Source organism: Bos mutus, chromosome 22, assembly GCF_027580195.1.
Source record: "Bos mutus isolate GX-2022 chromosome 22, NWIPB_WYAK_1.1, whole genome shotgun sequence".
Lineage (NCBI taxonomy): Eukaryota > Metazoa > Chordata > Mammalia > Artiodactyla > Bovidae > Bos > Bos mutus.
The window spans coordinates 32828097-32843260 of record NC_091638.1 but is presented as its reverse complement, the minus strand read 5'-3'; the positions used below and the strand labels follow the sequence as shown (position 1 = coordinate 32843260).

At 39.4% G+C, this 15164-nt stretch overlaps 1 protein-coding gene across 6 annotated transcripts in view; it reads right to left on the bottom strand.

The window, feature by feature from the left end:
- Positions 1–308: 308 nt before the first annotated feature.
- Positions 309–15164, bottom strand: part of EOGT (EGF domain specific O-linked N-acetylglucosamine transferase) — a 41969-nt gene continuing 27113 nt past the window's right edge. For all 6 annotated transcript variants that reach the window (XM_070359845.1, XM_070359840.1, XM_070359841.1 and 3 more), the window contains 6 exons: positions 14572–14658; positions 13997–14065; positions 10718–10779; positions 5393–5512; positions 3127–3229; positions 309–2545 (listed from right to left, as the gene is read on the bottom strand). In XM_070359845.1, coding sequence (XP_070215946.1) covers positions 2399–2545; positions 3127–3229; positions 5393–5512; positions 10718–10779; positions 13997–14065; positions 14572–14658 — 588 coding nt within the window. In that variant the 3' untranslated portion in view covers positions 309–2398. The remainder of the gene's footprint in view (positions 2546–3126; positions 3230–5392; positions 5513–10717; positions 10780–13996; positions 14066–14571; positions 14659–15164) is intronic.

The following is a 15164-nucleotide window of genomic DNA, read 5'->3' as shown; positions in this document are numbered from 1 at the left end:
TATAAATGTAGGACTACAGATGTGCAATCAGAAGCCATGTGATCTTTAGGGAGGTCCCCTAAACAGCATCTGACTTTTGTCACATTAAAAAATGGGAACAACTAAATTGAGTTTATACAGATTATGCAATATACCATGAAAGCATCACATAATAAACTGCTAAATAATTATAAGGTACAACTTTTCCTTAAATTGAATTGTCAGTGACCTACTCAATTCATATAATCTGGAGTGACCAGATTGCACACACACAAAAAAAGGTAAACATCTGACATTCAGACACAGAAAATCCTGAAAATAGTCTGGTGTTCAAATAAAATATAAAAAGATTTATTCCAAAGCCATATCCCAAATGTACAAACAATGACATGCATCTCTTTCAAAGACTTAATAAAAGAGCAGTCTTTACATTTAAAATTTTATAACAATTTGAAGACCTTCTTTTGCTTCTATCAAAAAGTCTGATAAAAGTGAATTACATAAAGTACCTAGTGTATTTTCTCATTTCTATAAAACGTACTGTTTCTTTGTGAAATATGCAAATGTAACATTTTATTATGAAATTGTTTTCAATGTCTAAAATTCTTGCTCATCTACAGAATCACATTGCCAAACACTTCTTAAAATGAGGTAAGAAGATAAATGCTGAAACCTTTTTTTTTCAGGCCATTTTTTTTTAGATGTTTCTGCCTCCCTGACTAAACATGCAACATAGCCTTGACAATTCCTTTCACGTGAATGATCTTCTCAGCAGTTACTCAGTATTTTGGACAAAGAACAGCAGCAACACCAATCATTTCAAAAGTCATGTTGTAAGTCTTTTTAAATATTGTAAAGGTCTCAAATCAAAGCTACTGCTACAGTGATTCATTAATCATTTACAGATATTTTAATAAATATTCCTAAACTCTAGAAGATTGTTGATAATCCTTTAAAGCAGGAGTCAGCAAATGTGTTCTGTAAAGGTCCAGATAATAAACATTTTAGGATTCTCAGGTCACTTGTCTGCTGTATGTTCTTTTTTCTTTTAACTACTCTAAAACATAAAAAAAATTTTAGCTCTGCTGTACTTTGTTAATCCCTTACTTAAAAAAATAGAAGTTGCTAGTCTCTAAATGAGATTACTCAGTGTTAATAAAATGTAAACTTCACATTTTGCAATAAAATAAAACCGTGGTTTCCAACCACTAAATTGAAGGTTCATAAATAGTAAGAAGTGAATCTCACTGAGGGAGTAGGGGTGGCTGTCAGATACTTTTTAATCTATGACACTCTCTTATGGCTTCTTACTCATTTTGAACTGGCTAATTCACGTGTGTCTTTACCCTTTTTTGCCTTTACTTTTTTTATAGGGGAAAAAAAATCTCTACTTGTGGCTAACTTGAAGTTTGCAAAATCAAACACTGGAATAGTTTCATGCTAAAAGAGGTAGACGGATACACACAGGTATATGCACTTACAAATATGTGCACAATGAAACCACTGTTTCATACATAAATGCTCTCCACAGCTAAGAAAGAGCCGGTGGGAACCAGCTAGAAGATACATAAAACCGTTCTAAAGAATGTTCTCATTTGCTTTTATCATACGTGGTTGTTACACGTGGGGAAAACATGATTTGCATATGAAATATATGAATATGAATTAAGGAAACAGCATGATTTATTCAGGTTCTGGATGAATATAACCTGCCGTTGACTATAAGGATATAACAGAGAACTCGTTTGGACTCTGAAAAGAATAAAATAGATCTATTTATAATACTGTTTGATCTATAACACAGTCCTATAGCTTGGTACTGAAAACCACAACTCTGTGTGTGTGTGTGTGTGTGTGCGTGCGCACGCATGTGTGCATGGGTGTGTTGCATGTTTTCCTTTCCAACTATGAACAGTAGTGTGTGTGTGTGCATTGCATGTTTTCCTGTCCAACTATGAACAGTGCTATGAACAAACTATGGCAAATAAATGAGTTGTGATTTTACTTAAACATATCATTATCAAGCTGGAAGCCTCTAAAATGATGATCTCATGGTATTCTACAAAAACACTTACAAATTCTAAAACTAAGAAAGTTGCGAACTTTGGCATCCCTAAGAAAAAAGCTCAATGATACCAGTGAGCCCAGGCCCAATTTTTGAACTATAAAAAGTAAAGTTTTCAGTGCAAAAATAGTATCTTGATAAATAGCAATGACACAAAAATCAAACAAAACACTTAAAAGCTATAAAAGACATAAGTAATATCCTGAAGGCATTGTATTGGTTTTTTTTTTTTTAAAAAACAAAAAGATGATTTGGGGCTAGGAGATAACAGGCTGTTTTACCTATTTAACTGTGAGGTGAGTCTGGGTGCAGGACTGCTCAAAAACTCCCTTTTGGCAAAAAGACTGAACAGATTTACAACTCATCATGTTTTTTCTTAAATGGCCACTTTGGGTGTTGCAATACATAATCTGCAGCCTGAAGGACAAGGTACATAAATTCTTCTACATCAAAAGAATAGTTGGTAAACTTTGGATGCTCCCCCAGAGTTGGGTGGTGGCCCTGCAAAAATAGCAAAAGACAAATTTGTAAGCTGTTAAGGATGTGATTTTCTGAACAAGAAGAAAATTATTTCACTTTGGTCAAAGCAACTATTTTAATTTATGCTCTACATCAGAGGCTGGCAATTTTTTTCAGTAATAGGCCAGATAGCATGTACTTTCTTCAGCTCTGTGGACCACAGAGTCTCCACCACAATTATTCAACCCTGCCACTGGAGTACTCAAGGAGCCATAGAAAACATGTGAACAAAAGAGAAGGACTGTGTCCCAATAAAGCTTTATTTATAAAAACGAGTGGAGGGCCAGATATAGCCCACTGGTCTACAGTTTGCAGATCCCGTCTCTAAATAATTTAACAGCTCTCTCTAGTCCCAAATTTCATGAAGGTCACTTTTCCACATAAAGACAGAGAATAATTAACTTCCCCTCTCCCACAAGTTTGCAAATATAAAAAATAACAACTTATGATTCCAGAGAACAGTTTTATCTTTGGATTGAAGTTTAAAGACAATTTGCAATTTAATTAGACACTTTCAGCCAATTAAAAAATAAAACAAGATGAGTTCTGTCATTGAACTTTACCTTATCTTGAGGAAAGACTTTGTTCTGCCTTCGCCAAGTGATGTAGTGGACACCTCTCAGCCTAGCCAGGTCCAGGTAACAACGTTCATCTCCACAGTTGTACCTAAGAACACAAGGACATCTGTACATGGGGCTTTGGCCTGGGATTTTTGACCAATCCACAGTTCTTTGGGGAAAAAAATTCACCTCCCAAATATGTTCTTGCAAAATATTGTATAAACAGTAAACAAGAAAGAGAGAGAGATTCATGTTCATAGCAGCAGCATTCACAATAGCCAAAAGGTGAAAAGAATCTGAATGTCTATCAACTGACAAATGGATAAATAAAACATGGTACATAACCATACAAGGAATTATGCTAATAAAAAGGAATGAGCACTGATCCACGCCCCAACATGGATGAACCTTGAAAACATGACACTAAGTGAAAGCAGCCAGTAAGAAAAAGCCCACGTACTGCATGATTCCACTTCTGTGCAATGTCCATAATGGTAAATCTACAGAGGCAGAAAGGAGATTAGTGGTTTCCAGGGGCTGGGAGAAAGATGGAATGAGAGTAACTGCTGAAGAAGACTGATTTTCTCTGAGGGGCAATGAAAATATTGTAAAATTGTGGTGGTGGTTGCACAACTCTGTCAATATATTAAAAGCACTGAATTATATGAGTGAACTGTAGTATGGTAGATAAATAAAACTGGTTTATAGAAACACACACACACAAGAGTGAAACATTATTTTTTAAATATTTTCATAACTAAATCATCTTAACTTTCAAAAACCAGAACAGGATTAAAGAATGGAGGGGATTTTTATCAACAGGACTGTGAACTTAATATTAACTCCTAATAACCCCAGCTTGTGCATATGAACATGGCCTTGGGGCGGGTGGGTAACACATTCTCCAAAAGAAACTGATCCCAGGACTGTTGACCTCCAAGGACTGAAATGTCTCAGTGACATTTCTTTTCTTCCTTCCTTTTCCTCTTTCCGCCCCTCTCTCTCAGGGAGAAAGGAAGAACTAAAACAGAACCCACAATGATCTAGCTATTTCTCTAACATATATATTTATTTTTAAAGGTTTTTCAGGGTGTTGAAAGTTCATGACAACTTTTTTTCTAAATAGTCTCTCATTTAAATGCCAAGTTATTTTTGAAATACGACCACAAAATCAAGATATTTAGATGCAAGGGGAAGAATCCATTAACAGTAATCACGGTTGGTATCCAGAGTAGAATTATTAAAGGAGAGAGGTCCATGTCTCCACAACCACCCACCGAGTTAGAGCAACGCTGTGGGAAAATTACTTTCACCTGAGGCCTCAGTCTCCTGTGTGTGTATATGGAATCAAATAGGCCCATGGAATTGTATGGTGCCTGTGAGCACCAGGCAAAGAGGGTGGCTTATGTTTTGGAGCTGTGTTCTTCACTAGAAGTACAGATACTCAAACCCTCTCTCTTTCATTTTAAGAGAAAACACACGACATAAAATTTGCCATCTTAACCATTTTAAGTGTAGAGTTCAGTAGTACATACAGCTCACTGTTATAACCAATCACCAGAACACTTTCATCATGCAAAAGTGAAACTCTGTCCTCATTAAACACTAAGTCCCCCTTCACCTCTCCCACCAGTTCGTGACACCCGCCCTTCTACTTTTTGTCTCTATGAATCTGACTTCTCTACGTACCTCATGAAAGTGAAATCATACAGTATTCGTGCTTTTCAGAGTAACATTTCACTTAACATAATGTCCTCAAGGTTCATCCCTGTCACTGCACAAGACAGGATTTCTTTCTTTTGTAAGGTTGAATAGTATTCCACTGGGTACGTTTGTGTCTGCATCACATTTCATTTACCCGTTCCATAGTCAATGGACAATTGAGTTTCTTCCACCACTTGCCTAATAAGATAACACTGCCATGAACATGGGTATGCAACACACAGGTTCTCTTTTCACACAGTCACTACACTGATGGCAGGGAGAGGCTTTCAGTTGACAAGCACACAGGAATGCACTCAGAGGAAGAAAACCACAGATTCACATCTCCTGAATCCTGCTGAGATGGGGGAGGAAAGGGTTATTTGCTTGCTAAGGATGCTAATCGCAGTCTTCAAACTTTTAGGTCTTTTTTTCTTTTCTTTCAAGATGTATATATGATGTGACTTCTTTGTAATAATTAAGCCTTTTAAGGCTCTGAATGAAAGTCTCAGCAAGCAGAAAAAGCATTATCAGCTACCTCAATATTAAAGTGTCCCCAAATACTTACAGTTCAAACACCGCAGCCCAGTCTGGAAGGAAAAGCAAATGGGTAAGACCAGCTCCATGCATTCCAATAAATATGTCTGTGTTATGCGTGATTCTCAGCTGATCTAAAAACCCAAGTTCCCTGTGAACATAATGAACAACAAAAGAAAGGGGAGGAGAGGGAAAGTACTGAGTTCAGTAAGCTCACGATTCATGGTAACAACATTTATACAAGTGTCTTTCCCAGTTAAAAGTACATTTCTTCATGATATTTCCCAATTTCAAGCCTACTTCCATAACTAACAGCTTACTTAATAAATAAACATTTTTTCTAAGTTAAGCTTGCCTTCTTTAAAACTTGCATGTTCTTATTTTAGAAGGAAACTTTTATACCTGTCTTAAATGGAAGACTAATAACACATGACATAAAACTGTAAAAATGGGTATAATCAAGCTAAAAAACATTATTCCAAGGTAGGTAGGTAACACTACAAGGCAAAGCTCTGATCCCAAGGCTCACTCTTTTTTTAAAAAGTGGAATTAGCAAGCATTATAGTGATGTTATGATATATTTAGCAACCAACTGAAAACTATTTCCTTAAGATCATACAAGAACTTTTCAAAAATAAAACAAATTCTTGCTTGCATGATTTGAGTTATTCAATTGACATCTGTGCACCGCTAAAATTATCTCAGATACCATGAGGGCATTTTCCTGCCTGTGCAACAGATGAATCCACAATTTTATGCGTGCTGGTCTTTGAATTCAAGACACTGAAAGATGTGCAAACTTTGAAACGAAAGTAAGAGGCAAAAGGTCCACGAATCAAGGTAAATTGCAAGTGATTAAACAGGAGATGGTAAGAGTGAACATTGACAGTTTAGGAATCAGTGAACTAAAATGGACGGGAGTGGGAGAATTTAATTCAGATGACTATTATATCTACTACTGTGGGCAAGAATCCCTTAGAAGAAATGGAGAAGCCCTCAGAGTCAACAAAAGGGTCCGAAATGCAGTACTTGGGTATAATCTCAAAAACGACAAAGTGATCTCAGTTCATTTCCAAGGCAAACCATTCAGTATCACAGTAATCCAAGTTTATGCCCCAACCACTAATGCCGAAGAAGTTGAAATTGAATGGTTCTATCTAGACCTACAAGACCTTCTAGAACTAACACCCAAAACAGATGTCCTTTTTATCAGAAGGGACTGGAATGCAAAAGTAGGAAGTAAAGAGATACATGGAGTAACAAAATGAAGCAGGGCAAAGGCTAACAGACTTTTGCCAAGAGAAAGCAGTGGTCATAGCGAACACTCCCTTCTAATAACACAAGAGACGACTCCACACATGGACATCACCAGATGGGCAATACTGAAATCAGATTGATTATATTCCTTGCAACTGAAGATGGAGAAGCTCTATAGAGTCAGCAAAAACAAGACTGGGAGCTGACTATGGCTCAGATCATGAACTTCTTATTGCAAAATTCAGACTTAAATTGAAGAAAGTAGGGAAAACCACTAGACCATTCAGGTATGATCTAAATCAAATCCCTTATGATTATATACTGGAAGTGACAAATAGATTCAAGGGATTAGATCTGATAGACAGAGTCCCTGAAGAACTATGGACAGAGGTTCGTGACATTGTACAGAAGGCAGTGATGAAAACCATCCCCAAGAAAAAGAAATGCAAAAAGGCAAAATGGTTGCCTGAGGAGGCCTTACAAATAGCTGAGAAAAGAAGAGAGACAAAAGGCTAAGGAGAAAAGGAAAGAAACACCCATCTGAATGCAGAGTTCTAAAGAACAGCAGGGAGAGATAAGAAAGCCTTCCTAAGTGAACAGTCCAAAGAAATAGAGGAAAACAACAGAATAGGAGAGACTAGAGACCTCTTCAAAACAATGAGAGATACCAAGGGAACATTTCATGCAAAGATGGGCACAATTAAGGACAGAAATGGTATGGATCTAACAGAAGCAGAAGATATTGAGAAGAGGTGGCAAGAATACACAGAAGAACTGTACAAAAAAGATCTTCATGACCCAGATAACCACGATGGTGTGACCACTCACCTAGAGCCAGACATCTGGAATGTGCAGTCAAGTGGGCTTTAGGAAGCATCACTACAAAGCTAGTGGAGGTGATGGAATTCCAGCTGAGCTATTTCAAATCCTAAAAGATGATGCTGTGAAAGTGATGTACTCAATATGCCAGCGAATTTGGAAAACTAAGCAGTGGCCACAGGACTGGAAAAGGTCAGTTTTCATTCCAATCACAAAGAAGGGCAATGCCAAAGAATGTTCAAACTACCACACAATTGCACTCATCTCACACACTAGCAAAGTAATGCTCGAAATTCTCTTCAACAGTACATGAACCAAGAACTCCCAGATGTTCAAGCTGGATTTAGAAAGGCAGAAGAACCAGAGAACAAATTGCCAACATCTGTTGGATCATAAAAAAAGCAAGAGAATTCCAGAAAAACATCTACCTCTGCTTTATTGGTTACACTGAAGTCTTTGACTGTGTGGATCACAACAAACTGTGAGAAATTCTTAAAGAGATGGGAATACCAAACCACCTTTTTCCTCCTGCAAAATCTGTATGCAGGTCAAAAGGCAATGGTTAGAACTGGACATGGAACAACAGACTGGCTCAAAACTGGGAAAGGAGTAGGTCAAGGCCATATATTGTCACCTTGCTTATTTAACTTATATGCAGAGTACCTCATGTGAAATGTCAGGTTGGATGAAGCACAAGCTGGAATCAAGATCTCTGGGAGAAATATCAATAATCTCAGATATGTAGACAACACGACCCTTATGGCAGAAAGCAAAGAGGAACTAAATAGCCTCTTGATTTGGCCACCTGATGCAAAGAGTTGCCTCACTGGAAAAAACCCCGCTGCTGGGAAAGACAGAAGGCAGGAGGAAAAGGGACACAGAGGACGAGATGGTTGGAATGCATCACTGACTCAATGGACATGAGTCTGAGCAGGCTCCAGGAGATGGTAAAGGACAGGGAGGTCCGGCGTGCTGCAGTCCATGGGGTCGCAAAGAGTCTGACACCACTGAGTGACTGAACAACAAGAACAACAGCCAAAAAAGTTCACTGAAGTGAGGCTGGGAAGAAATGCTGGACAGAGTCTAATACTCTGATAAATAAAATAGAATCCAATCTCTGAGTCCCACCCACCCAAAGTGAAGAAAAATAAATGAACAAGATCTGTTTGCATCGAAGAAGGGGAAGCAACTTTCCTCTTCATCAGCTTCTCCTCTTTGAAGAGCTTCCTCTCAGGACGGAACAGAAATCCCGCACCTGCACGAGGGAAGGAAGACAAAGGCACCACGTGCGTCTCACACGAGGTACGTGTGCCTCAGTTTCCCCGGGATGCCCACTGACACTGAGGGGAACAAGGGGCACTTGTCCAGGGAACACATCTGTGACTGGTCATTTCTGGGAAATGCCTATAGATCAAAACTCACAAAGCTCAACTATTATGTTTCTATCGCGTCCCTCAGGTTGGCAAGGTCTGAATTTACTGTCACTAACCCTGGGCTCTCTTCTTGCCTCTGCACTTCCTCAGGTGGCAGTGAGGATTGCCATCATCGGGTTAGTGTCACCTGTCAGACAGAAATAGCTTCAGAAACTTCACAAGACTCTTGAAAGAGGAAGATGAGCCAGAGCAAGGAAAGCATTAAGAATACGTGTCAGTGCTTGCAGACTTAGATTAATGAACTTATGGCTGTTGGTGAGAAGGGACAGTTGGGAAGATCATCATGTATGGACGGTTATACTAAAATGGATAAGCAACAAGGACCTACCATACAGCACATGGAACTCTGCTCAGTGTTATGTGGCACCATGGATAGGAGGGGAGTTTGGGGGAGAAGGATATATGTATATGTATGGCTGAGTCCCTTTGCTGTCCACCTGAAACTACCACAATATTGTTCATCGGTTCTACCCCAATACAAAATAAAAAGTTTAAACGTTGGGGGGAAAAAAGACTAAGTCTCAACAAACAGTTGCTGTTCTTGCAACTGCTATTTATTTGTACTTAGTGTCTGCTGTTGGGACATGGCCATGCTTCCTCCATAACTGTCTTCCTACTTTTAAGCCTAGTGATCAGTTCATGGCAGGTACCTGACAAAGACTTGTTGTGTAAATGAACAAACGTGTAATGAATGAGGTGCTAAATGCCCAGGCTTACTAATAAGTTTAAACCGAACCATGTCAGGCACTGTATGTTGGTAAATGTGTACTTTTTAACACAGAAAAAAGCTGTTAAATGTGGAAAACAACACTATGACTGTGGGTGGGTGAACAGGAGAGAGAAAAGTTTTCATTTTCCTTTGGAACTTTTCTATACTGCTTGACTTTTTCAATCAAGAACATGTATTACTTTTATAGCCCTATAGTTTCTACATCAACAGGGGTTACGTAGACAGGGGTTACATAACATATAACATATGATATAGTATGTGTATCAACAGGGGCTACATAAATGGTAAATTCTATCTTTCTAACTTTTTACTTGTGTTAGAATTTTAAAGAAAATGTAAAAAAAAAAATTTCTTTTTAATTTTTAGCCTCACCCCACAGCATGTGAGACCTTGGGTCCCCAGCCAGGGATCTAACCCATACCTCCAGCATCAGAAGGCAGAACCACTGGGGAAGTCCCCAAAATGTAAATATTTTATAAGATTTTTTTTAAACCTCATACTGTTCAATGAACCTCAAATTATTTCCATATGACTAATCTTAGGCCAGAAGATGAAACCCAGCTGCTAACAGGGCAATTCAGATTTATGCCATTTTTTAAAATTTGGAAGTACTTGCTAGTTTTAAGATTTTTTTTTTTAATGTGGACCATTTTTAAAGTCTTTATTGAATTTGTTGCAATATTGCTTCTGCTTTATGTTTTGATTTTTGCGGGCCACAAGGCATGTAGGATTTAGCTCCCCAACCAGGGATTGAACCAGCAGCCCCTACATTAAAAGGTGAAGTCTTAACCACTGGACCGCCAGGGAAGTCCCCCAGTTGCTGACTTTAGAAATTCAGAAATTTCAAATGAAAATAGGATTCATCACTTCTCTTTAAAAAGTGATAGTGTGGCAACATCAGGCCTGTCATAGCGGAAGAACTTCCGCCCACTAGACTTGGCGTCCTCACCTGCCCACTTCATTCACTGATGGTATCCACTTGTCCCTTCCAGATCCACAGTGCCAACACCTCCCATTCACAAAGCCCTCCCTCCTCTCCCCGCCAAAGGATGAGGAGGCTCCTCCTTCATCCAAGCCAAAGAGGACAGGATCTGCCCAAGACTGGATTATTACTTACTTATACTTATAATCAACAATCTGGACCTCAAATGTAGATACTGTTTTCAGTGCATTTACAAGCTGGGGGAAAAAAGAAATATATTTAGAATTTCTTTTCCTTCCTTCTCTTCAGTTTTATTTACCTTGAAGTCCTCAAATTTCTTATTTTTCATGTAAAGTTATGTTTCAAGTATTAAATCCCCTTTATATTTTCATACAAATATGTTTCAGTTTTAAACCTTAACTGAGTTCAAGTGCAGGCTCCACCTCTGCATTTTAGGGAGAAACACACCACCTTCCTAAAATTGCTCTGCACTGGGCTGCTATGAGGATGAAAGGAGAAAATTCATAAAAGCAAAGGGCTTGTCATAGACACACGTGAAATGTTACCTTTTAGCTACTGTTATTCTAATAGTTAGTCCCTCAACTTTCAATCTGTATTCACTGGGCACCGACTTTGTTTCAGAATTTTCTTCCTACCCAATATATCATTTCAGACAAACACCTAGTGCTTTGGAACCTCATCCACCAAAAATACTAAACTCCTGGCAGAAAAAAATTTCAACATCTCTACATAGAAAAACAACTATACTTTTAGCAAAGAGAAAACAACTAAGCTCGATTAATTCATCATCACATCAAAAGCATCGCCATGGTTCTCTAGGTCCCTCACAAATAAGCCATCTTAACCCAATACCTCGGATCACTGCTTTTCAGAAGCATTTTGTATTTGTATCCTGCCTTCTCATGTGTACACTCTGATTGCAACAACAACAGGTACAGAAGCATCACTGACTCTGCACTGAAATCATGCTGGCATTTCCAAGTGCTTTAGGTATATGTCACTTCCTGCTCACAAATACCATACCAAGGAAGTATTATATTATAACCATTTCATAAATGATGTACTGAAGTCTTAGAGAAGGTAAACAACTTTCCCAGGATCTCCCGTATAGCAAGTGGCAGGGCCAAAACTAAATCTAGGTCATCTGACCCCAGAACCTGCGTTCTTCGCTAGTGCACTTCCAGTCTATCGCTTATAAAAAGCAACCAGCAATGGCCCAAATCCAATCCCATCCCCCATCACACACTCACAGAGTTATAAAGTAGAAGTTTCTCTCAGTGGCCAGTCCCTGGACGCCCACAGATACACTGTTTATAGCAAGTAATTGAAGGAGTGAGGAGAGATTAGAATTCCACTTTCCAGGGGAGAATTAATCAGAGGGCATGAGCCCCTGTCTTATAATGAGATGGGTCTACTTAAAAGGAGTCACATGTCTCCAAGGATCCCGAAGGAAGTGTGCTCTTTTCCATGATTTCTAGTCAGACCAGAGACATGGCCATATCCCTTCCGGAATGATTGCTCTAACCTTGAGTCTGGGCAAGACTGCATGAACCATCATTTAAAGAGGGTATCTAGGTTTTGTTATCTATTCACGAGTCAAGGAAAAGGGAAAAGTGCTTTCTTCTCTGCCTGGGAGTTCAGGGACACCAATTCTGGGAGCAAAGCAACCAGTTGGGCACACGATGGCTTGGGGTTGGAGCTAAATGACCAAATCCTGCCTTAGGGCAAGAGCATCCAGGCGACCTGCGGGGCTGGATGTGAGAACGTGGACGGCTGCAGAGCAGCACCCACTGGTGGCACCTTTCCACTGGACTTTGCTCCAGCAGTTGACCGACGGACAGGGAAGGAAAGTGGTTAGCCTCCGCCCCGTGAAGCTGGGTTACAGCTATGGAGTGTTCTCTGCCTATGAAGTAGGCTCCCTTCCCTCCCCCACCCCGCCCCGTTACTCTGCTCACCAGCTGGGTGAACTTGGGCATGTTTTTTTAACCTCCAAGTTTCAGTGTTCTCGTTTAGAATGGAGAACAATAATAAAATACTGATATTATTGGTCTGCTGGGAGAGTTGAAGGACAGGCAGAGGGAACACATGCTTGGCACATACTTGCATCCAAAACGTGCTACCTTTCCAATAAGTACTACTCATCTGCCTACTAATGACGCATCTCATCTGTCCACCCCTCAGTGCATTACTTGATACATTTTTATTTCCAGGTCTTTAAAACATACATACACACGCTGTTCATTTCTTCCATCCACAGAGCTTACAATCGATGCCTCATCACACCATATGTTCATGTCCTCCATAATCCATATGTGTCTCAAAAAGAGATGCTAATTACACAATTTGGATCAGCCTCTTAGGCATCCAAATTAACTTGTGCCAAACATTTTACCCATCAAAAGCTGCCCCCAAATTTCCTCCCATCTCAAATCCACTGAAGTGCTTAGGCTAACAGTCCAGGAGTTCATGCCTGATCCTCACTACCTCTCCTGGCCTCACCGAGGCTATAACTTTACACTCCCACACGCAGTGTCATAGGCCCTATCTCCGAGATATATCCCGAAACCATTTATCTTGTCATTCCCTCCTGTCCTCCCCTTCATCTAAGCTCTTATCGGGGCAACAGCTCTTAATCAATCTCCCTGATTCTATTCTTGCAGCCAGAGTGATTTACAAATAAATAAAGAAGTCAGTTTCATGCCTCTCTATTTGCTACTATGACAAATTACTACACACTTATCATCTTAAAACAACACAATTTATCCTCTTACAGTTCTGTAGCACAGAAATTTGACACACAGAGACAGAAGTCTCAGTGGGATGAAATCAGGGTGTACACAGTGCTGCACTCCTTGTGGAATCTCTAGGGGACAATCCTTGTCTTTTCCAGACATCTAGAAACCTTACTATTGCAAGCACATTGCCCTGTGCTGCTGTTGCAGGGAGCCTTCCATTGCAATCTTGTTGAAATTAAGTATAAATTATGAATTGACATTGTTGAAGTGAGTCGGGAAGCATAAAAGGGGAACAATTTCTAAGATACCCATGAAAAGGATAAGGACTTTTCCAACTTCATCTGCTGCTGGAGGCCACAGTCTTGCTACACTCCATCTACCATCTGCCCAAAGATATTCGCTCAGCTGCTAGTTTGTCCAGAGACAAAACGCCTGGCAATCCATGGCAGCAAAGGCAGGACTCGGGCAGTTTTGTCTCTGTTTCCATTCTCAGTTAGTGCAGAGGAACGTCTATAGTAAGGCAGGGCTCATTTAGTAATGTCTGGTTTGATGATTTCCAGTAGAAATCTAATAAATGAACTGGGTGCAGCCATCAAAATATTCTAAAAGCTAATAATTCCAAACCAAAGCATTTAGTAGGATATGAAAAAAAAAGCACATTACTCATAGGAAGTTAAATTCAATATGTCACTATTAAAAATGCATACCAAAAACTGACCTCATTTTGGTTCAGTATTTTCCGATACTCTGTGCTCCGTGCGAGAATGGTCACTCGAATTTTTCCACCCTGTGAAAAAGGCAAAATATTGCTGTGTATGCCTGGACAGACAAATAAATAAAACTTAAAATGGGATTTTCACCAAGAGAAAAAACTCAATAAGGACATCTTTATGGGACTTTTTGTTTTCCTTTTAGCCTGATTTCTTCACAGTTCTCCCAGGGGATAAAAATGTACTCACTTTAGCCACAGAAGGCAAAATGCATTCATTACACTACTTCTGTTTGGGTATATTTGGGGGCAGAGGATATGTGGGCTGGGTGAGAGCTTGGGAGAGGAAGGGAAGAGATAGGGAAAGGAAAAGGAAAAAAAAAGTACATTCTTCCACTATCTCTTAGTTTATCAAAATTTCCTACGTTGTTGACATCTGATTTCAAATTACTCCAGGTCAGAATTTCTGGTTAATCCAGAAAACACTGTCTGCTGATGATCTCCTTTTTCTGTAAAGATGATATTGACTTTTATCAGGGGGTGAAAAGTCGAGCCTACCTCAGAAACCATAACGCAGCCATTACCTTGGGACCCTCTTGTGTGATGTTCAGTCTGTGCAGTACATGCTGGGAAAATGCCCTGAATAACCCGGTATTTTGACACCCAGAAATCTACAATAAAAAACAATATTTCCTATTACAATGAGTAATTTCTGCATTGCTATTTAAGATGTTCTCAAGTTATACATAAGTACTATCTTAATGGCCATCATCAAAAAATCTACAAACAATAAATGCTGGAGAGGATATGGAGAAAACGAGGCCCTCCTACACTGTTGGTGAGAATGTAAACTGATACAGTCATTATGGAAAACAGTATGAAGAGTCCTTGAAAAACTAGCAATAAATCTATCATCAGTTCAGTTCAGTTGCTCAGTCCAACTCTTTGCCACCCCATGGACTGCAGCATGCCAGGCTTCCCTGTCCATCAGCAACTCCCAGAGCTTGCTCAAACTCATGTCCATCAAGTCAGTAATGCCATCCAACCATCTCATCCTCCATCATCCCCTTCTCCTACTGCCTTCAATCTTTCCCAGCATCGGGTCTTTTCAAATAAATCAGTTCTTTGCATCAAGTAGCCAAAGTATTGGAGCTTCAGCATCAATTCTTTCAAAGAA